This window comes from Seriola aureovittata, chromosome 2 (assembly GCF_021018895.1).
Source record: "Seriola aureovittata isolate HTS-2021-v1 ecotype China chromosome 2, ASM2101889v1, whole genome shotgun sequence".
NCBI lineage: Eukaryota > Metazoa > Chordata > Actinopteri > Carangiformes > Carangidae > Seriola > Seriola aureovittata.
Genome location: NC_079365.1, coordinates 8309663 through 8333091, shown reverse-complemented (window position 1 = coordinate 8333091; position 23429 = coordinate 8309663). Strand labels below are relative to the sequence as shown.

General features: G+C 40.5%; 2 protein-coding genes and 9 non-coding genes across 12 annotated transcripts; 5 read left to right on the top strand and 6 right to left on the bottom strand.

Moving 5' to 3' along the window:
- The first annotated feature begins 99 nt into the window (after positions 1–99).
- stimate (STIM activating enhance) lies at positions 100–15771 on the top strand. Of its 2 annotated transcripts, XM_056395078.1 has the most exons (9): positions 100–1144; positions 3349–3397; positions 3490–3585; positions 3764–3885; positions 4147–4259; positions 6988–7065; positions 7266–7409; positions 14946–15100; positions 15181–15771. In XM_056395078.1, exons 1-8 carry the CDS (start codon positions 925–927, stop codon positions 15057–15059), a joined length of 936 nt encoding a protein of 311 aa, XP_056251053.1. In that variant the 5' UTR covers positions 100–924; the 3' UTR covers positions 15060–15100; positions 15181–15771. The 2 variants fall into 2 exon arrangements, with proteins under 2 accessions (XP_056251053.1, XP_056251044.1); XM_056395069.1 differs by having other exon boundaries at positions 104–1144; positions 14946–15770.
- On the bottom strand, positions 4946–5017 carry trnae-cuc (transfer RNA glutamic acid (anticodon CUC)). The gene has a single exon. It is a non-coding gene; the product is annotated as a tRNA-Glu (tRNA).
- trnae-cuc (transfer RNA glutamic acid (anticodon CUC)) lies at positions 6340–6411 on the bottom strand. The gene has a single exon. It is a non-coding gene; the product is annotated as a tRNA-Glu (tRNA).
- trnae-cuc (transfer RNA glutamic acid (anticodon CUC)) lies at positions 7969–8040 on the bottom strand. The gene has a single exon. It is a non-coding gene; the product is annotated as a tRNA-Glu (tRNA).
- Positions 9019–9090, bottom strand: trnae-cuc (transfer RNA glutamic acid (anticodon CUC)). The gene has a single exon. It is a non-coding gene; the product is annotated as a tRNA-Glu (tRNA).
- Positions 9982–10054, top strand: trnar-acg (transfer RNA arginine (anticodon ACG)). The gene has a single exon. It is a non-coding gene; the product is annotated as a tRNA-Arg (tRNA).
- Positions 11033–11105, top strand: trnar-acg (transfer RNA arginine (anticodon ACG)). The gene has a single exon. It is a non-coding gene; the product is annotated as a tRNA-Arg (tRNA).
- Positions 13613–13685, top strand: trnar-acg (transfer RNA arginine (anticodon ACG)). The gene has a single exon. It is a non-coding gene; the product is annotated as a tRNA-Arg (tRNA).
- Positions 15772–17091: 1320 nt separating the features above from the next.
- Positions 17092–17163, bottom strand: trnae-cuc (transfer RNA glutamic acid (anticodon CUC)). Its single transcript has one exon. It is a non-coding gene; the product is annotated as a tRNA-Glu (tRNA).
- A 1726-nt stretch (positions 17164–18889) lies between these two features.
- Positions 18890–22786, top strand: mustn1b (musculoskeletal, embryonic nuclear protein 1b). The gene is made up of 3 exons (XM_056395088.1): positions 18890–19059; positions 19172–19295; positions 21437–22786. The coding sequence occupies exons 1-3, from the start codon at positions 19051–19053 to the stop codon at positions 21550–21552; spliced, it is 249 nt and encodes an 82-aa protein (XP_056251063.1). The 5' UTR covers positions 18890–19050; the 3' UTR covers positions 21553–22786.
- On the bottom strand, positions 20122–20193 carry trnae-cuc (transfer RNA glutamic acid (anticodon CUC)). The gene has a single exon. It is a non-coding gene; the product is annotated as a tRNA-Glu (tRNA).
- Positions 22787–23429: the final 643 nt, after the last annotated feature.

Here is a 23429-nt window from a genome sequence, read left to right as displayed (position 1 = left end):
TTTTAGACGTCTCCTGGTGTTTGTCCTACAATTCCCAGCATGCAGTTTGTGGATACGCAGGTCACATGACCCAACGTCTGTCAACATGAGTGGGCACTGCTGGGCAGGGAAGCAGCTGGATGTACGCGAACCGTGACCTGCAATTATTTATCATATTCATTTTTTTTTTTTTAATGCAGAGGAGCTGTTTATACAGGCGTTAAAGTCACGAACGACCAGTGCACGGGCTGTTTATTTAATGCCCGAGAGAAAATATAAGTTTGCTAGCCTGGTATTAGCTTCATGTAACTGATGACTTAGCTTGAAGGCTAGCTAGGTAGGTGATGATAGCGGCGTCTCAGCCGCTGGATTTTTTTTTTGTTTATTAAATAGACGTTTGTCAATCGGCATTAATTAACTTCTGACTGGTTGACCCGCACTGAACGTCACATTTAAGATAAGTTGTTACCCTGCTATTGTCTTTTAGAGTAGTTATGCGGTATAGGTGTAACTCGAGTGTCTGTCACTAATGTTAGCTCGCAGATTAGAAGATTCCGGGTCGAGCCAGGAAAGGTTTTCTCTGCTGCACAGACGCTCTAAACACAAAATATTGCTTTTTAAATGTTGCAGCTCGGTTTTAAAGTGTTAAGAGGAGTCAGGCGGAGCTACATAGTACGTTATTGTAACTTCTTGTAACCCCGTTTGAGCGACGGTTTACTTCTCTATGACATAAAGAGCCATGTCTTCATGGGTGTCTGAAGCAGGAGAATGAGTGCTTGCTTGCGAGGGAGAGGATGCCACCGTCTTTCACTGAAGACTGTCCTGCTTAATATATCGATTAGCTGACCATCAACTGAGGGGAGGATTGGGAAGCCTACAGAGTCTCAGCGTGAGAAGCTAGCGCCCCCGGCTTTCTTAATTAGTCTCGATCAGCTCCTCTGTCCCATGGCTGCTGTTAGTGGGGTCAACATGCTGTCCCAGCTCGTAGACGTGGCAGGTCCAGGAGGAGCAGGGCTGCCCGCTGTGTCCTTAACCAACTCGTCGGTGCCCTCCAGCCCGACGCCAGGTACTGATAACCGGGGGTGCGAGAATGGCGCCTTGATGGACTCGTTTGGGATTTTCCTGCAAGGACTTCTCGCCGTGATGGCTTTCAGCACGCTCATGTGTGAGTATGACCAGAGGTCTGCTGTGTGTCAGATATCTGACACCAGCTGCTGATGTAACCGGGCAATTATCCAATAGCATCACTCGGTTAATCAAATACCATATTGATCACAGCTGGGAGGATCATGACTGTAGAACAGAGGTGGACTAACAAGAGTGAGGTAGAAATGCCTTCCCTCGCCTTTAAAACGTAATGCAGGGGTTTTAGTTCAATATGGGGGTAATAAAAGCTGCCTACTCTCTACACTTCCTGCCACATGACCTTTCCTGATACGTAATATATATTTTGCCCCTCATGTTAAAACTCATACAGAGTGTTGCAAACATCGATAATGTGTGTTGGAAGGACATTCAAATTGTGATAAGTGCCTACAGCTCTTATTTACTTGTGCAATACTGCTTTGCATGCAAAGAACTGTACCAGTAGAAGGTACACTACCTCGGGTGATGGTTGTTCAATATCCCCTGCAGCTGTTTGACAGTAAAAGACATTTCTCTTTACTGAGTGTTTTAAAGGAACTATATATGTGCATTTTAAAAAGACACTGTTAAAACTGTGTTTGAACAACTGTTGCCCTCTAAGCTCATTCTTGTTTAATTTCTCCCTGTGAATCATCTTGATATGTTCTTTCAATCCCTGGGTGAGGTAACTTTACATTAGAGCTGGCAGCCGAAATTATATTTAGGTACACAGGGAAACACTGACATGGAAAAGAAAATCATTCTCAAGATTTTGCCGTGGTGCCATTCACTCAGTGTCTGGCACTGCATAAACAGCTGTGTGACCTAATGAGAGCAGCAGCCTCAGTGCAGTGAGGAATGTTCAGCATTTCTTTGTTTTGTTTTTTTTGTTTTGTTTTTTTTGCTCGAGGCAGCTCTCTGAGTCGAAGGAGCAAGGTCTGAGGCCTCCGCCTGTGTTCACATCACATCCAGCTGCATGCAGGGTGCGTTCAGTCTGAAGTCACACTTGCATTCAGAGAAGGAACTGAGGTCATAACTCGCATTAACTTGCCCACATGAAAACACAAAAAGCCCTCAGTAAATGTTTGGGCAACATTACAGCATTTAGTGCAAGTTTAGAGAGCTCATATTGTTTGATGAAGAAGGTCCCTGTCCAGTTTAGGTATCTCAGCTTCAAACAATGCATTTAATGGAAGAGTCCGTCTCTTGACGATAGAAAAGTCATGTCATAACCCTGATGCTCCCCTGTCATCATGCTGCTCTGTGTCGTAGTAGTTTAAAGAAGACAGTGATGGGGGTGTCATGGAAAACAAGCCACTATTGTGAAGAACAGCAAGAGCTTTATTTGTGATGGACATTTCACTGCTTTCAGTGATGAGCGCTCTTGCATAAATCCCCCAGACTCCTTTACACACAGTGATTAATTAAAGTGACGACTTCTTAAAAGCCCATAACGTAAACACCCCATACATCCGTACACATAAACTGAATACAGTAGTTGCAGAGTCTGTACCCAGGGAACAATGGTTGCACACACTAGCATACTTTAAACCTCTTCCATGCAATGTAACACAAACTGTCTTATTTCTTTTCAGTCTGATTCTGGACAAACAGTTTAATCTTCATCACTTTATTACAACCATGTCTCTTAAAACGGTCAGGCTATATGTACAATTTTGAATACCAAACACAAGCTTGATCAACTTCTCCCATTGCTGCAACATTTTTTTATTTCCTGTTAACTGTCGTCTGAAAAAATAAGGAAATCGGATTAATCATTTCACAGCTGCTCTACATGATATTAGGTCAGGTTTTAAGTTATGATCCAGGTCACTAGTTCTGCTTCCTCTGTGACCAACAACATATTGCCCTTGCTCAATCCTCTGTCCTTGTATCATACAGTCTGTCTCACTTCAGCTTAAATAGCTACTATTCAGTTTCCTGTAGACTAGATGAGCAACTTTCTAAAGTTTCACTCGTGAACTTGCTTGTGTGATAGTTTAACTGCCCTAAAAGGACACATAAACCTACATTCCCAAATTAAAACATGTTAGTAAAAGACTAGATTTTCAGCTGGATTAAATAAATACTCTACTATAAAACCCATGAAATGCTCACTGGTCATTTGACAGCTCAAAGGAGACCTGTGAAGATATGTTTGATTGATTCTGGGAACCTCTGTGTTTGTGTGTGTTATCTGTTGTAAAATCCTACAATCTGTGTGGTGCTCTCTTTCCTCTACAGTGAAACGCTTCAGGGAGCCCAAACATGAGAGGAGACCCTGGAGGATCTGGTAAGACAGCTGAGCCAGCTTAAATTCATTTCTCTGCAAAGGTATCAAATGGATTGCCTCAGAAGCATATCGACTGTCCTGTGTCTCTGCAGGTTCCTGGATACCTCAAAGCAGGCCATAGGGATGTTGTTCATCCACTTTGCTAATGTCTACTTGTCTGACCTCACAGAGGAAGATCCCTGCTCACTGTGAGTCAATCCTGTGTTTGACTGTTCTCCTCATCACAATTACCTGTTGGTGATTCTGCATGTTACAGATATGTCACTATGAAACTGTTGAAATTAGGATTATTTAGCTTTGTAGATATAAAGTGTTGAATCCTTAGGAAAACTCTAACTGACAGACACACTTTTCTTTCTCTCCCAGATACCTCATTAACTTCCTGTTAGATGCTTCTCTGGGCATGTTGCTGATCTACGCTGGGGTGAGAGCTGTCAGTGCTATTGTAGAGTGGAGGCAGTGGGATTCTCTGCGTTTTGGAGAATACGGTGAGAACCATACGTCTGAGTGGTAAAGTGGAAGCTCCAGCATATTCCTAAAATGCCTGTAATGCCCAATGGAGGGCAGTAGCTGCCCCTAGTACTGCAATGCTGCAATGTCATGTCTTACACTGCCAGTGCTTTCTTTTTCTCCAAATACATGTGTATCACTGAAGCAGTGAAATCTAATAATGGTCTGTGCTACATTACTTTATACTTAAGCAAAAACGTTGACAGTAGTCTGTTGTTCTTTCCTTTGTGTGTGTATAGGAGAACCAGTGCAGTGCACAGCATGGTTGGGCCAGTGTATCCTCTACATCCTCATCATGATGTTTGAGAAAGTCCTTATCATGCTGGTCCTCCTCATTCCCCAGTGGAAAAAGGTCAGAAAAAAAGTCATAATGATTAGAAAAGATAGCAGGTGAAATAAGTGAAATTCATAATTCATAATTTTCTTTTTCAATAGAGACAAATTCTCAATATTTAAAAGGGCAGCAGGGCTCTCCAGAGCTATTATTAACCCTTTGTAATCCTGACAGGTTGAAAAGTCTAGGAAAAATAACCTCAATTGTTCTTAACACAACAACTCTTAGAATGCTGCTTAGCATGGTCTCATCTCTTGTCTTGTTTGCTTCACTTGAAAATATTTGTGTTAGCTTATTAAAGATGCAGATTATTCTGACAGATTTCATTAACAAGGAAAACAGCATGAGTGCTTTTCTAAATACTATTGAGTCCGTTCAATGATTTAAAGTCCTACAGGAGAAGAAATAGCAAGAGTTATCAGGGCAGACTGATTACTAAAACACTTGATGAATTCATCCACACTCACTTGCAGAACTAACACACGTTTGGTGCTTAATTTCACACAGTGAGCAGGTGTCATGTGTGCATGTGTATATATATATATATATATATACTCATCACACAGGAAAGGAAAAGCGACAATCGCAGTCACACGTTGCGATACTCCAGTGAGTATACTGAGTACTACATGTGAGTATACTGACTGAAGTATCTGATTTGAGACACTGTGTAATACATCATATTTAAGACACATAAAGAGGTGTTCCCTGACCGGGAATCGAACCCGGGCCGCGGCGGTGAGAGCGCCGAATCCTAACCACTAGACCACCAGGGACATCTGTCAGTGTGCAGAAGGCTAGGACTGGTCCTGACCAGACTGACCATCTGACCTGACTGGTCAGGACCAGTCCTAGCCTGGTCAGATGCGTACACGAACTGATGAAGCCTCTTGGATGAGAGGTGAAACGTCTTCACAGACAAACAACCTAGTCCAGTTGTTTCGATTTAAAAAACTCCTTTAGGACAGTGGTTGAAGTACCACAACCTGCCACTAGTGGTGTTAGTGGTGCAGTTTAACTATGAATGTGAAAGTATAGTTGTTACTATGAACCTCGACAGTAGATCATTGTTGTCCAGTACAGCACCTACAAGGATCCTTCTGGTTACTTGATTGTGAAGCAAAAAAATGCTCTGTGTATCGTTTAGATTTTCTGGAGGAAAATTAATCGTTTAGATTAATTGACTAATTGGCAAAATAGTCAATAGATTAATTGATAGAAAAATTGTCTTTAGTGGCAGCCCTACTCCTCAGCCAATCATTGTGACGGGGGTAAGTGAGTGAGATACACACACGCGTTGAGACAAGAGACATTCAGAGAGATAAGTCGGAGAGCATATGACAACTCGCAGTAGTAGGCTGCAGCTGTTTTAAATTCTTCTTCCAGACTACTTGATCACTATAAGCAAATTATTCAAATAGGATTTGTATGGAGGAAGGATTCTGTCCCGAGCCTTTTGAACCATATAAGCGGTTAATCACTGTAACTGTGATCACTATTAGCAGTTTCCACTGTAAAAAAAGAAAAGAAAAAAAAGACTCTGGCAGAAGAGTGTAACCTGAGCCATGCCATACAACTATGACAGCAATCATATGACAGCCATACAGGGTTAGTAGTATACAGCTGTTAAATTTTTTTTAATGCACTGGTATCAGATTGTTACTCGGTATCGGCTGATAAATACGTTCTGGTTCTGGAATGGGTATCGGTAATGGAAGAGGTTTTCAACCTCTAGTAGTGCTATGGAGCTGTTTTGCTATAAGTGGGTCCCTGTTTTGCAAACGTTCAATACACAGACCTACCAATAGTTCAACTCTATTCCACTGATCTAGAGATGGTGGTAACATTACAAGAAATGCTGCAATGCACTGGCAAAGGCAGGGAAGAAGACCACAAGTTAGTGCAAATGGATGTAAACAATGTTGGATTTAAAATAACATAAATATCAGTTTTGCAAATGTTTTATGAGGAAAGAAATGCATTAGATATGTGTATTAGAACTCAAGTGTACAGAGAGGTTTTGTTGAGTGACACTGATTGTAAACATTTGTTTGTTTTTGACTGTAAAGTCAAATGTTCTGAAAGAGATCAAAAGATGTTCCCTGACCGGGAATCGAACCCGGGCCGCGGCGGTGAGAGCGCCGAATCCTAACCACTAGACCACCAGGGATGGCTATAGAACTTTTCAAGGGCTGTTGTGACGAGTCCCTGTAATTACTGTGCTGTAGTGTGTCATTTTGTCTGTCATTTGACAGCAAACAGTTATTATAGGGCTACTACCTGCCTGTAGAAGTGATAGTGGTCCACAGAAACATAAGAGGGAACACTACCACTAACTACCAGTGTGGTATTACAGTTGTCATTCTTATGTTGATACAATGTCAACACTCAAATACAGCACCTACAAGCTTCTTATAAAAATGTTTGCTATTTGAGGTGAATAAACAAGAAAAGCAAAGGGTTTCACGCCCATGTAGCTTGCAGTGCAGATTCATTCTGAACCAAATATCATTTGCTACAAATGATCACGTATGGTAAACACTCCTTTAGCTTACTTACTGATGATGTTTGGTAGTTTCACACAAATGCACGTTGTGCTGTTTGCTCCAGTGAACTCTCCTTCCATTTAAATAGATAGGGACTGCCCCTACTGATATTTGGACTTTGAAATGCTCGGTGTGCTGTCTGTGTTGCTGTGTATGCTTATGTCTCTTATATTTGTTATGTATGTTTATGTGTGTCGCAGCTGGCTCTCCTCAACCCCATAGAGAATCCTGATCTGGAACTGGCCATCGTCATGCTCATCGTTCCATTCTTCGTCAACGTAAGTTTTGTTTTTCTCGCAACATCCATACCACATGTGTCTTGTGCAAGTTCATGGTTCTTAACCTAAATTGTGCCTGTTTGTTCATATCATGGCGATCGTCTTGTTTGTGTATGAATAGAATGAAAGCTTTACAATTTTGGTGAATAATCTAAAAATCACTTCTGTTGATTCCACAATATTCTCTGTGCTTCCTTTAGGCCCTCATGTTCTGGGTGGTAGATAATTTTCTAATGAAGAAGCACAGGACAAAAGCAAAGCTGGAAGAGAGAGAGGAGGATTCGCGGGGAAACAGCAAGGTGCGCTACAGACGAGCTCTATCCCATGATGACTCGGAGTCAGAGGTAAGTCTCACTGTATTAATGTAGGTGTAGGACACAACAGGCAAGCGAAAATATCAGAACCTAAACATCAGTTTTTATTAACAAAACATGCTTAGTTGAAGATGTGTGAATGCCCTTTGGCACAGAAGTTGCACACAGCCTCTCCCCTTTCTTTCTTCAGCCCTCTTCTGAGCTTCTGAAGCTCGCTTAGTATGACATAGTCTCTTGACCTGCAGTTGTTCCTGGTTTACAGTACTGATTGGCACCCTGTTATGGATGAACTTACTTGGTAGTAATTCAGCACACCCTCAGTCTAAAGAGGAGCAGCCATTGAGCCGTTATTTTTGCAAAGCAAATGAGCCCAACGCAGCATTCTGCTCTCACACCTTTTATACGCCCACACCTCATAAAGTCATAACACCAGTCTGGTATAAGCACATTTTCAAGAACATTTACCAGCAAATGCACTTCAAGAGACATGTGTCTAATTTCTCACTGGAATTGGGTTTGTTGTGCAAACAAACACATCCCTTGCAGCCAAATAAACCGTGATCCAGCTTTCTTGACACAAAATAAATCGTTCCCTGACCGGGAATCGAACCCGGGCCGCGGCGGTGAGAGCGCCGAATCCTAACCACTAGACCACCAGGGACATCTGTCAGTGTGTAGAAGACATGTCAGGAATCTCCAGTCCTTAAATAGGACAGTGGTTGAAGTACCACAACCTGCCACTAGTGGTGTTAGTGGTGCAGTTTAACTATGAATGTGATAGTATAGTTGTTACTATGAACCTCGACAGCAGATCATTGTTGTCCAGTACAGCACCTACAAGGATCCTTCTGGTTACTTGATTGTGAAGCAAAAAAATGTAATTACTGTTTTATTATTCAGTGAATGTTTGAACACATTTGTGTGAGTTGTCATTCATTTATGGGAAACTTTCAAAATAGTGATGCTGTGGAGATAAAATATGATTGTGATTGTTGATTACTTTTTTATTACTTCTACGTATTATTACCTCCACCGAGGAGGTTATGTTTTCACCTGTGTCCGTCAGTCGGTCGGTTGATTGTCAGAAGGAATATGCACAAACCCGGGTCAGGGGGTCGAGAGCGCCGAATCCTGACCACCAGGGATGATTATCATTGCTTCAGAAGCTAATGGTACATTATCCTGTTGGTACATAGCCAACATTAGCATTGACAAGTTTTTACTTATCAGTCTTGCCAAGATTGTATTGTGTTTACAATACAAGAGGTTATAATATGCCCTCTGAGCAGCTGTACCTCTTTATGGCACTGGCTAGGATGCTAACTTCAATAGAAGAAAAGAAACAGTCAGTTTGATACAGAATTTGCAACATTCCCTCTAGACTGTTAAGTAAACAACTGCTAATGCCAACGTTAGGCATGTGGCAATAGCACAACTTACAAAAGCTTCTTTAAGAAGGCATGTTGTGTGCAATCTCTGAATAATCACAGCCTACTTCTAATAGTGGTAGTGGTCTCAATGTGATATCACAGTTGTTGATGTATACTTGACAGTAGATTGTTGTGGTCACTGAGTTCAGGACAGCACCTAAAAGGCTCTTGAAACAATCCTTCAAACAACTAGTTTGTTATAAAAGGTGTTCCCTGACCGGGAATCGAACCCGGGCCGCGGCGGTGAGAGCGCCGAATCCTAACCACTAGACCACCAGGGAGCTGATAATATAGGTATTTGCTGGGGAGCGTACACTAACTGAGTCTAACCCAGTAGAGTATTTTTGCTATTATACTGCTTTGCCAAATCTGAGAATGAAAAAATAGATTCTTTGACTTCTTTATGCACTCAACCAGTCAGCTTCAGCCAGGCTTTTTATCATAACAGTTTGAGCTTACTTATGTAAGAGCTGGCAACTTTAATGAAAATTTGAAATTTTGAATGGCTGAAGGAGATGTGGTGATAAAATGAATTATTACCAGCCACGACATCAGGGCTACCATTAGTACTGAGTAGTCATGTAATAACTACTGCATACTCATGGGTCAGAAAATCAACATGTTGATGGGTGTCGCAGTTGGCCCCTCGATATATTTTATTTTCTGCATTAGGATTAGATGAAATTTGACTTGGATGGGCTTGGGCCAACCTAGCCTGAGCTAGCTTGTTAGCATGCTAACTTCGTAGAAGAAAGGAAGTGATAGAAATGGAAGCAAAAGCAGAGAATTGCTTTCCACCACTGGAGACAGCTCTTGGTGAGTGAAGAAATTAAGTTTGATCTTGAACTTTCAACGTTTCCTTTAGACTAGTGAACGCTTGCTATTTGCCAATAGCAAAACTAGAAAAGAGTACAATTTGAAAAATACTCACTGATCAGAGTTGGCAGCAACTAGGAATGAATTATCTACTCATTTGTTACAAGTGATGATTTACAACTCAAACATGGTTCACCTCCCAACTGCTATTGAACAGGCTATTAATCATGTGATACTTTTCTTCCTGTGGTTAGATAATGAGGCAGGGAAGTATAGTTCAGATAGAAGTCAAGAGGTAGTAATCAGGTATACAAGTTTTTGGCTCGTGATGTATAATTTTTTGTCTTGGCACCATCGGGCCAGTGGCGCAATGGATAACGCGTCTGACTACGGATCAGAAGATTCTAGGTTCGACTCCTGGCTGGCTCGTTTCTTTTTCTAGTCTCACCATATTAATGGAGGAATGAGGGATATCTGTTGATTATGAAAACTAAAATGATTAGAGTGAATAACATGTTTTGGTTAGAGAACGACAGGCATACTATACTATCTTTTGATATTTTTGTGTTCATTCATTGATTTATTCAGAGTCCCCTGCAAACACAGGTTTAGCCTGCATCACTGTGTTGATCAGAAGTGGGTATAGCAGACAAAAGTTAAACATTGCCCACCACCAGATCGGTACTAAATTATTTCACTTGGCAGAGTTCAGAGTGGTCAGGTGAATGCCAGCATCAAAACCAGATAACAGCCTTAAGTCCTGTTGCCACAGTCTATCCTTAAAAAGTGGATTTTACATCTTCTGTTTTGGTCACTTTCAGTTTTTATGGGCAAACAATGTCAAGACTAGTTTGTGCCAAAGGTTGTGGAAACACAAGTGCAGTAACTCCCCATCCTAGGAGGAACAGAAACACAGCACAAAGTGGCCTCTAAGTCATTTTCACACATTTCTTTACTTATGAGGGTCTTGAAAAAACTCATGAAGTTCAGCATCACATTGGGGGAAGTGGAAACCCATGTTTAATTTTCATTTTGCAACAGACAACTTGTATCTAAGAATATCTAAGTGCTGTTTTGACTTTATCTCTGAAAGCAGGTACTGCTCAAATTACTTGAACAAGAGTGTTCATTCTGTTATATACACTAATTGTATTTTGTCGGTGGGCCACATATTTTTATGTTTTTAGATCACAATAAGAAATGTAAAGCTGGTTTTCAAGGCATTTTAACATCTCAATGGTCAAAGCCGTGTAAACAAAAGCCAGCTTCATGGTTTGTTTCACTTGCTATTTGTGGCAGCAGCTGCCGTGACAGTGCATGCCTTCAGCAGACTGCTGAGTGGTGGGGGATGGGCTGAGCTGGGCAGAAACAAACGTATTGGTTTCAGCAGCTGTGACTGTGCACAGCGGGCCAGTGGCGCAATGGATAACGCGTCTGACTACGGATCAGAAGATTCTAGGTTCGACTCCTGGCTGGCTCGTTTCTTTTTCTAGTCTCACCATATTCATGGAGGAATGAGGGATATCTGTTGGTTATGAAAACTAAAATGATTAGAGTGAATAACATGTTTTGGTTAGAGAACGATAGGCATACTGGCAAGTTACTTTCACTTACTGACTTGCATGGTACAGTCAAAGCATTTCCATCTGTACAGAGACACACAGTCCAGTAGATATTATAGACACAGCAGCTCAAGGGAATGTAGACAAACATCAGAGAAAGACATTTCTGTAAATACCCAAGCATAAGTAAAAATAAAACAAAATAGGTTACAATAAAGATAAATCTGTATATAGACATGTGCAATGTTCATATATATATATATACACACACACACACAAATGCAATAATCGTGTTTACATACATGTGCAATTTTACTGTTTTGTGCAGTGGCGATCCTAGACTCTGAGGGGCCTGAGGCTCCTTGATGAAAACCCCACACATCCCACACACAGGCTCTTCATGACATGTGACATTAAAGAGAGTGCTGGGACATCCTTTCTTGGGCACAGGGACTATGCAGGATGTCTTCTAGACCTTTTTCAGCCTCAGGGAGCGGTCAAAAAGAAGCCGAAACACCCCTGCCAGATGCTCCACACACACCTAAAGCACCCTCAGGTTGTTGTTGTCAGGCCGACTGGTCTTGTTAATCCAGGTACTGGTGAGTAGCTGTCTCACCTGGCTCATTGTGATGACTGGGGTGGTTGTGAATATGTTAGAGGTAGGACTGTCCAAATGGGTGTGTGGTGGGCAGAGAGGGATATGAGAGGGGGGTTAGGGTTCGGAGGCGAGGGAAGGAATAGGGAGGAAAGGGAGGGAGCAGAGCAGAGGGGAGGGATGGAGGGAGGGAGAAAGTGGATGGTGTGGACACAGAGAGAGGGAGGGAGGGGTTGGATGCCACAGGGAGGTATGCTGAGGAGGGGGTAGCTGAGGTGTGAACAGGGACATTAGAGGAGGTGGGGGCAGGTTTGGCCTGCGTTGTTGAGTCAAACCTGTTGAAAAAACTGGTTTATCTCGTTAGTGTGTCCCTTTGTGCCCTCTACTGCTCCTTCTGACCTTTTCATGCCAGAAATTCTCCTCAGGGCTGTGATGTCCTTGTTGATCCAAGTTTTGTTGTTAGGGAAGCAGAGAACTTCTTGGCGGGAACAACACTCTCCTCACAGAACCTGATGTAGTTGTTGACATACAGAGTGAGACCCTCAAGCTACATACACACTATTACTTTTTAGATTTAAAAAGTATTACTTTTGCAATGTTTTTCGCCTGCTGTCCACCCTACTCTGCCGTTTTTGAGCGCCCAAAACGGAGACATTTGAAAACTCTGGGTTGTGTTCTAGTCTGGAGTCTCTGGAGCAAGCAAAAACGGAGAGTATAGGAAACGATTACTTAGACATCGACAACGGGTCCCTGATTGGGTCTTTTCAGCCTCGACTACCAGTGGTGAAAGCAACATTGATAACGAATGACAAGCGTTACTGACCTTGCTGTTACCCTTGTGTAGTATTTTCTGGAAGTAATTAACTGCAGAGTAGACAATCTGCTTCCTGTTTACACTGGGTTGCGCATGCCCCAGTGTAGCATGTAAAAGCGACACAGCCTATTCCAATTTTTTTACAATTACCAATATGTCCAAGAGCTGTAAGTTGACATCTATGTCTGCCCTCAGTCCCTTCTCTTCTTTCAGCACTCACCAATGAGGATAAGCCACACCAATGATAATCTGTGTTTTCCACCATAGGCTCCACCATACCTCTAGGTTCTGTATCCTACTCCATCTCCGTTACTACGGTTACTGCCCTCTTCAGCTCTGACAAACCAATCATTGCTGGTTGACATAAAACACATTGCTACTGGTGCAGCAGCATGGGAATGTCGCTTCAGACACCAGATTTAAACTCCAGTGTACTGTGAAATAAATAGAGATTTACCTGCCGCTGATAGGCGTAATCAGCATTATATGAACTCATTTGGCAAAGGCTTGAATGTAGCAGACATTCATTTATACTATATGTAAAAGTCCTACACACAGTCATTTTCACACATTTCTTAATTTATGATGGTCTTAAAAAAACTCATGAAGTTCAGCATCACATTGGGGGAAGTGGAAACTCATGTTTAATTTTCATTTTGCAACAGACAACTTGTATCTAAGAATATCTAAGTGCTGTTTTGACTTTATCTCTGAAAGCAGGTACTGCTCAAATTACTTGAACAAGAGTGTTCATTCTGTTATATACACTAATTGTATTTTGTCGGTGGGCCACATATTTTTATGTTTTTAGATCACAATAAGAAATGTAAAGCTGGTTTTCAAGGCATTTTAACATCTCAATGGTCAAAGCTGTGTAAACAAAAGCCAGCTTCATGGTTTGTTTCACTTCCTATTTGTGACAGTGCATGCCTTCAGCAGACTGCTGAGTGGTGGGGGATGGGCTGAGCTGTGCTGAAACATACATAATGCTTTCAGCAGCTGTAGCTGTGCGCAGCGGGCCAGTGGCGCAATGGATAACGCGTCTGACTACGGATCAGAAGATTCTAGGTTCGACTCCTGGCTGGCTCGTGTGTCTTTTTCTAGTCTCACCATATTCATGGAGGACAGTCATTTATGTTTTTTTTTTTTTTCTTTTTGGCTCAAATGCAGCAATAGCTGTCATTGATTATTCAAGCTGAAATTGCCACTCTGAAAAGCATGTTTTGGTGAGAGGAAGACAGACATACTGACAGGTTAATTTCACTTACTGACTTGCATGGTACAGTTAAAACATTTCATTGTGATCAGATACAGTCCAACAGATACTATGGAGTTTAAGCATACACATTTTGCATTTATTCAGTGTATTTTCGTGTTACACATTTCATGCATTTGAGGATTAGTCATGGAATATCCCTGAAGTATAACTGAACGGAGTTAAACTATCTATGTCATTTCAGTTTCCTTGATACTAACTTGTGTCACACACTTTGGTTACATTTCTCACTGGTTATCACAGGCTTTTACATAAGTTTGGTTATTTTTCCATAGCAGGCTCATAAATAAACAAATACATTTCCAATGGCCAAAATTGCTGAAAATACCACAGAAATAATATGAACATTATTTTGCTTGTAGTTATAATATGCAAAGGCAATCATGGCTTTTATTTTGCTTTTCATTTTTATTTACTTAAAAGGAACACTTCACCAATTTTACACATGAAGTTCAGTTTAGTTGTACTACTCAGTTGTATAATATCTTCTGTGCCTGTGGAAGAGCTTTCTAATGTCTGAGAAAATAACCCTGATGTCTTCAGTTCTTTAACGGAAAGATTGCATCTCCAAGTGGTGGTGTGGGGTGTGAAAGCAGTGGGAATTAACCAGGCAAGGAGTTTTAATGAAAGATGCTATCAAGCTGTGTTATGGGAAAAGTACTGTAAATGATCCAGTGTTTTTGGAGCTTCACCAATACTAGGGATTAAAAAACAGGATACCCCAGCTTCTGCTGCCTCAATATTTTACTGTTCTTTTTTAATTTGTCTCTCTGAAATTTGTGATTGCTAGACCCATTTATGAGTAATGGCAAAGTCGTGGAGTTTTACATCTTATCCTCAGAGAAAATTGATAAAAAATCAGGCAATGTAAAGTCTGAGAATTTAGGATGTACCTATGATTCATGTTACAACATTCAGCCAAGCTAAATATTTTACTATCCACCCAGAACGTTGCCATGGTGGGGCAGATTTTAATTCAGTTGTAAGAGACTGCAATGTGCCCTTATAATGTCACACTGATCTCCAAATAAGTAATTTAGTCCTAATATTTCTGTCCCTTTCCTGTTCCTTAGATCCTTTTCTCAGCAGATGATGAAATGGATGAGTCAGATGAAGATGATGTTCGTCGGTTAACTGGCCTGAAGACGGTGAAGAAGAAAAAACTTCGCATGGGGATCCCTGTTTGACCTGTGTGCCTCGCTAAAGTGCTACATTCGAATTTCCTCTGGTAGCTGTTCACCACACAGGCCCACACATACATTCCCCGTTCCTCCACAGGTTCTGATATCAACCTCTTTTCAAACATAGGATGCTCTCTGGTGGCAGAAGACTTTACTGTTATTGGAATCCCTGCACTGTTGACTCCTGGAGGACTCCTGCATAAACTGTTAAACCTGGGATTTAATTTAACAAGCTGGGAGACATTTCTGCAGTTAACCTGGTACTTTGGATCACTGTTGCATTTTGGCACTCCTGTAGCGCGTGTTGAGTTTAAAGATGTTTGGGAAAAGAAAACTCATCTACCATGAGCATATTGATGTTAAAGCTTAAATGTGAGTCAAGTAGGAAAAAGGTAACACTGGTTTAATACTGTTTGGACTTCAGTGGCAGTGTGTATGATATTGTGTCCAGGACCAGGTTAGTTAGACAAATCTAAATGGCCACAACAGAACCAGACATAATGCAAACAAATCTGTTGACGCAGTTGATTACATTTTATACTGTAACATGTCCCCTAAAGTGATTGTATTCCTGATGTAGTTTCAATGTAAACGTTGTGCTTTGTTTTCTCATGTTGACACACCACCATGGCCTGTGTGTGTGTGTGTGTGTGTGTGTGTGTGTGTGTGTGTGTGTGTGTGTGTGTGTGTGTGTGTGTGTGTGTTGTGTGTGTGTGTGTGTGTGTGTGTGTGTGTGTGTGTGTGTGTGTGTGTGTGTGTGTGAGAGAGAGAGAGAGAGAGAGAGAGGGCGTGTGCAGTTGGACACGCCTCAAATTTAGAGGGAGCATTATGTCAGAGTGTTTGAATCACAGTATTCATGTGACTAACACTTTTGAGCACAATTACACACTTTACTACTGTATACCTTGTATGTAATGTTACTCATGTCAGAGGGAGCACATTAATGCTTGCAGCAACCTTCCATTTTTACTGTATCTTCTGGTAGGATCCCTTCAACTGTTAAACCTATAGGACTGCAAGTGCCACACTACAACATCCTAATATCAGCTCAGTCAGTGTCATCTGTCTGTAGACACAAAGACTGCACGTTGTTTGTTTATTTGTGTCTTTGTTTGTGTTACTGATGTTTTCTGAATGTGTGTTCTTTGTCTCGTTTTCAGTTGTTGGGTTTTTTTTATATAAGTTTTAAGTGTTGTTTTTGGGCCAAAAAGGTGACTATGCTTGTTCCAAAAGTGTTCTTTATTCCTTCACTCCAACAGGGAGAGTAGATATGGGAACCATTTCTTGCACAATTTCCCATTTATCATAGCTTTCATCTTTCCTTTTGTTTTTTGTGTGGTTTTTGAGTTTTTTGTTACAATAATGTGCCTGAGTCAAACTACCAGCGGGTGTTTTGTTTGTTTTTTTTTTGTTAGATTTTTTTTTCTTTCTTTTCATGGTTTTTTCCAGAGCTTCAGATCTTCAGGCATGAAGCAGCATTCAGCAGGCTCTGATGTTAAGAATGTGACATGCATAGACCTCTAAACTGTTAAGTGACTGTGGACCAGGCGGACCAGAGAAAGGGTGTGTATTTGCATTTGCGCGTGCGTGTGTGAGTGTTTTTGTATGTGCATGCCAGTATATATACACAGTATACCTGTATGCACTGGCTTGTGCTGGAGGCATGTGTGCATAGTTGGTGTGACTGGTGGTTCTCTTTAAAGTTAATGGAGAGTGACATAAACTGTGACTGTGATGACTACGTTGCTGGTGATGATTTCATTATGATGTTTTTGGCATGTTGGCAAGGAATAAATGAGTGTGAATTTTAAAGGAAGAAAGTAGTGCATTTTGCAGCAGCTGGTAAATCAATTCAGCTCAAACAGGACAAAGAGGACATTTAGTATTTTTCAAAGTGAAACTACTAGATGAGTAACAAGGCAAGTGATGGGGGTAAATTATCATTTTAACTGCTTTTCCAATAAAGTATGCGATACACTATGTTGAGTTTTATTTCTGCTGTAGGTGAATCTTGAGTTCACATGAAAAAAAAATCGTGTTCCCTGACCGGGAATCGAACCCGGGCCGCGGCGGTGAGAGCGCCGAATCCTAACCACTAGACCACCAGGGATGATGTCAACTTTGGGTAACTCATCACAATATAAACAAGCTAACGACACCTGACTGCGGTGTCATTTTTGGAAAGGAGCACGTGAGCAAAATTAAGCGCGTTTTGCTTGTGGTTTACCACTAGATGTAGCGCCTTGACACATGCGGACCAGACCAGATTTAGGCAGAGACTTAGTCGTAATTGGAGCCGGCGGACCTACAGTCATGATTGTGTATCCAGAAATAGATCTAGCTAGTACTTATAGCTTATTACAAATGCTTGAGGAAATACACAGGCACATATTTTGCGCCGGGAGTCACGGTGATCCATCAGAAGCACTTAAAGAAATGTGTAACATCCTGGCACATCGGCCTCACTTAACGACACAAACGTCAGTTTTTCATGTATCGCTTTCACTGTGCACTGTGTGGTGATTTCACCCACCCCTGTCTCACACAAGCATATCATTCGTTGTGTTTGTTGTTTTTTGTTTTTCCTCCATCTCAAGAATCATGGTTTTAAAAGCCACCGTAGAGCTCCAACTGTAGGCTGTAATTCAAAAGTTTAAGAAAGAGCCCACTTAAATGGACAGTAAACACGTATTTGCAAAGAGATGCTCATTACCTTAAACCTTCCACTCGGAAAGGCCTAATAAACACCTGCATAAACATGTAGTTTATTATGACAAATACAAGAGAAGGCTAATATTGTAACTCTGACTTGACCTTGACTTGACTGGTTATCTTGGTCATGTGATGTTCAGTGTACAAGGTTTTTAGATCTAGATTCTCTCTGTGTCTGTGTTTGTCATTTTAACATAGTGAGTCAGTTTGTCCATCATCCTCCTAACTGTAGGATATACCTACTGTACACCTCAGTTTCAGATTATGATGTCAAGCCCTCTGACGACTATAACCTTAACAGTTTGCTCACTTCTTTCAGCCTAAAATATAGGTTGTCATCACAAGGATCCAGTAAATGAAAAACCTAGAAAATGTTAACAAATGAACTTCTGAAATGAATTAAATATTTATCAAAATGATTCCCCTTCTTCATCTCATTAATATATAGAGATGACTTTGTTCACCTACACAGGGATTTGGTTTGCTTTGGATTTCAGCAGTAAGAAATTGTTGTGTGTGATTAATAGCTTGATTGAACAGCTGATTATTACTGCTGGAGCTGTATGTTTACAGGTAAAGATGTAATTGTGATGTAAATATTATAGCTGCCTTACCCAGTAATAGAGGAACTTGCATGGGTTCAGATTTGACCTGAAGACTGCTTGTTGCCTTTTACTCACATCAGAAAAGCACCAAAGGCTTTTCTGAGTCTGAAAAGTTGGACATTTTATCTTCGTTCTACTCTTGGTTCAGCCCTCATTTCATTGGCTCATATGTTAACTGTCTGGAAACGCTTTTTACAAGACCCAAAAAGACATTCCCTCAGGCTTAAATCAAGTTGTAGCAATAGACAGGCAGAGTCCCAACCCCTGGAGCTGCAGGGAGGTGTTGCTGGGTGGTGGTCACTCTCAGTACCGTTATTATTGCCAAGACCCACACCAACGTTTAAAAAAAGAGGGTGTCTCTGCCAGGTTGGACAGGGGAGGCGGAGGCAGACAGCCACTTGTGTTGTGAGCTGAATTATCAGCTGTTGGCCTGTAAGCTTATCGTAAAAGATGGGAGACCCATTCCAGCTGTACCATCCCTCACGTCACACCTAATAATACACACTGACAACAGGCAGAGTGGGGTAGAGGGTAGCAAGTATGACTGACTCACTGGGTCTGGACCAGGACTATATATAATGGCAGGCTTGATACGAGACAAAGACACACAAGAAAAATAGCAGCGGCTCTGGCAAACTGGAGAGAGTGTCTGTTGGATCAAAACACCAACTTTAATCACCATGTCACAGGTAAGCCAACTCACATCAAATGTGCTGTTTTGAGTTTAGATTTTTTTTATTAAAGCATTTCTCTCTGCCCTGAAGATTCATAATCTTTCCCTCTTTCTTTACTTAACTCCAGCCAGTCGAGGTGAAGAAGAAGAAGCGTCCCCCAATGAAGGCGGAGGACCTGAAAGGAGCCCGCAGTAAACTGGGACTAAAGGGCGAGGTCAAGAGTAAGACCTATGAGGTCATGGTGGAGTGTGGTGAGTAAAGCCTTTTTTATTCATGTTGCTTCGTCTGACACAGAAACACAGAACAAGTGACATAACACCTTGTCAGATGTCAATGCTAACATCTATCAAGATGTTTTGCCTTTCTGTTTCTTTCAAATGTAATATTTCTCCACTGAGAATTTATTTGTTTTTGTTCCTGCTTGACCTGTTGCTATATATAGTCAATTTAATATCTGATTTAACAACTGAAAATTGATTATTGTGACATGGTAGATATGTCACTCATTCAGAATGCAGTGTTGTTTGGCCTCTTCTATAGACAACAAAAAACACTTATTCATGAGTGAATAAATACATAAATGAATGCTGAAATAAATACTGAAAATTATAAATATTTGAATAAATAAATAAAATGACAATAGGTGCATCAAAGCTGAAATGAATACATACATAAATAATCAAATAAATATATATATAATTAAATGATGAATACATTAATACATGTTGGAAATTATTATAAATGTGTAAGTTAATGAAAGTAGAAATGGATGTAAATTTGTAGACAAATAATTCTTAAAATTAATTACATTTATTCATTTTCTAATTGATTACCAATATTTATTTATATAATTAAGGATTTAATTACACATGTATTTATTTATTTCAACATTTATTCATACATTTCTCGTTTTCATGAAATGATTACAATATTTATTTATTTATTTTCAGTGTTTATACTGAATAAGTAATAATTAATACTCTACAGTCTGCTGATGCAAAACCTGCCATGTTGTTCAAACATTACCATTTCTTTAGAGAAGTCCGTCCTCAGTCACAGACGCTTTTATAAAACGTGTTCCCTGACCGGGAATCGAACCCGGGCCGCGGCGGTGAGAGCGCCGAATCCTAACCACTAGACCACCAGGGACAGCTGGACGACGAAATAGACGCGTTTCTCTAAAAATAAAAAGCACACACAACTACACGCAAGAATTTGACATACTACATTTAAGTGAAGTAAGTTTACACACGGACATAAACAAGACCACTGGTGTCTGTCGAAGTGAGCTGGTCTTATTTATCTTACTTTTAGACTTCAGAGTGTGTTGTTTTACATGTTGATCTGACTCCTCCTCCGCCTACACATCAGGATCAGTCTGTCTAAATAATATAATGTGATTCAAATTTGATTTTGTGTGCAAAATAGGTGCAAAACAGTGCATTTGTAACATTATTCACATATTCCAAATTATGGTTTTATTGCAGCTTAGGCATCAGTCTGTTGTTGAAAGATCATATTATGTCTGGTGGGATTTTATGTTGCTGTGCTCATGCTGGCCTGTTGTGGGTTCACACCAAGCATTTTCCACACACAACCAAAATACTATTCACCAGCAGACAAGTTAATTCATGCCCGTATTCTAATATTTCATCCATTTTTAATTAACTTTGGGTTTATTTTATAAATGCTGAGTATGCTGCAGCCGCCCTTGAATATTTGCTCTTGTTTGCAGTAACTAACACACGCACACGCACGCACACACGCACACACACACACACACACACACACACACACACACACACACACACACACACACACACACACACACCAGTTGCACTTGCGTAACTCCCACCCACTGTTTGTCAGCTTAAACATCTTGCCCCCAGGTTTGCTTTTATGCCCTTTCAACTTTACTTACACACACAAATATTGGCTCACTGATTTTAGGTGTATGTTTGTGTATGTGGTAAGTATCAAAGTAAAAAGCTAACATTCACTGTCTCCTAATCACAAAGTGAGGTTGGGAGTATGTGATTTTATATCATACATACATGTGTATACTTTTTCCAACTTAAGAGATGACTCACAAAATGTAAAAAACATTGGTCGAGTGAATGATTAAAAGTGATTAAAGGAGCTGGAATCGAGAGGCACTGTTTGCGGGAAAGACATGAAAATCTAAATTCTTCTTCTGGGAATCAGGCTAGAGCCAGTTGTTGAGTGTGCTGAATACTAAACACTAGACCAGCACAGACATGAGATGAAACAGAAACAGCTGTTGATATTATGGTCCTCACATACTTCCCTCACAGGCACCCAGGTGCAATTCTTATTACTTGATGATGAGAAGTCACCTGGTTAAAGGATCTGTGTCTCTGTCTGTGTTCAGAACGTATGGGCAAAGTGGCTCCGTCTGTCTTCAGCGGTGTGAGGACGGGAGGAGAGACGTCCCTGGACAAGCCTGCTGCTGCTAAAGCTCCTGGAGCCAGTGTGTTCAGCAAGTAGACACACTGCAGGACAAAAGAGAAACACTGAAGAAACACACGTTGTAGTCTTTAAGTTTTAGAGTCAATGGTGTTACTGCTTGATACGGATCACAGAGTGTGTTTTTTTCTGTCATATGATAATATAAATCAGTAGCTAGTGGAATTTGGGAGAGATAATGGATTTGTTTTGTGCTCGTAGTGTGTGTTTACATTACTGTTATGTAAGCAGTTACTGTTCTTTGCAGTTTGAACAGTGCATCAGACTTGGAGAATGGCTTATGTTTTTAATGTGGCTGATGAGCTGTAAATGAGTTGTAACATTTATTTATCAGTGTTGACAAAGACTCTTTTTTTCTTAAAGTGCTATTTTGTTTAATTTCTTACCTTTACTTAAGACATTATTTTCCTTTGTATTGAAATTTTACTTTTTTTTAAATTTAAAGGTCCCATATTTTACACTTTTGTAGTGCAGTTTTGATATCCACAAGAAGATATATTTGTGGTTTTAAGTACCAAAAACAAACTCAGTGTAGTTTAACATCTCCTCTCTCAGGCTTCTCTCTGGAGCTCTAGTAACAACAGGTCGGTGTCTGTTTTCTTAGTGATCAAATAAAAATATAGCAGATTTCAGGTAAATACTCCAAGAAACCAAATCCTGCAAGGCTGGATGGTGGTCTGGGTGGGCTTGGGGCACGGCTGGGGTGGGGACTTTGTTGTGACATCACAAAGCTACAGAAGGCCTGACGGCTGGTTTTAAAGCTCAGTTTCTGAATACAAGCTGTGTGCATTTCTCTGTGGACTGAAGCTTTGATACTTTTACAGCATTTAAATAGCAGCTAGACCTGCTTTATAATCAAAAAAGACATGGAAACCTGACTTATTCAAAAAGAGGATAAAGTATTTAGGGCTTGAAATTAACACAAATCATCAATTGCAGGTATGCTATGTGTGCAGCATTGGTACTTGATTGATTTATTATTGTCTTATTGGTAGTTTGGTGGTTTGTCTCTCAGTGTGATTTATTGTTCAAGTCAGTACCTCTAAATGATTCAGAAGTTTTCACAGTTTTCAGGTGTTTTAGTCGAGATGAAAGTGTTAAAAAGAGAGTATTGATCAGATTATTATTCACTGTACTTACTTTTACAGTGGCCTAATTATACACGTATCTCTGTGTTTATAGTGTGATAATTCTGCTTGTCATTGTAAATCAATATTTATCAAGTGTTCATTAAATAAAGAAAATTTTGTCAACATTTGATTATTTTTGAGACCAAGGCTGGATTACTATTCAGGCAAAGAAGGCAACAACTCCTGGGCCCCAGGCCCTCAGGGGCACAAACACTCCTGGTTCACTATATCAATCTCTATGTTACATGGTAATTTAAAACTGGACTTTAAATCTGTGACAGGGCTGACTGGTACTGACAAACACTTTACTCTCCAGTTTCCCTTCGCTCAAGAGAGTGAGGGAGCGCAAGGTGAAAAATTTGCATCGTTTTCTGTCTGAACACACCTTTAGACAGGTGAACAGAAACACAACTCTAAATGAATTCCAATGTTGCTCCAGTTCTCCTAAATGTGGAAATAGGCAACTAACAAGATTACTTTGTCAACCCTAAAGGTGATAATAAGTTAGTGTTGTGTTATCAGCTTGTTTCTATTGCCCTGAAATGGCCAAAAATTTTGTTATTGAATGTTTAAGTAACAACATATTTGTTTGTTATTACTACATGCACAGATTGTCTACAAGCCTCATCTTATTGAGGAATAGTAATCAAATTATCACAACGTACATATCACTAACCAATACATGCACAATACACAGATAAATTGGGGGGCCACAAAATGATCGGGTTGTTTTTGCACAGCGCTGATTTCATACCCCTTTAACCAACT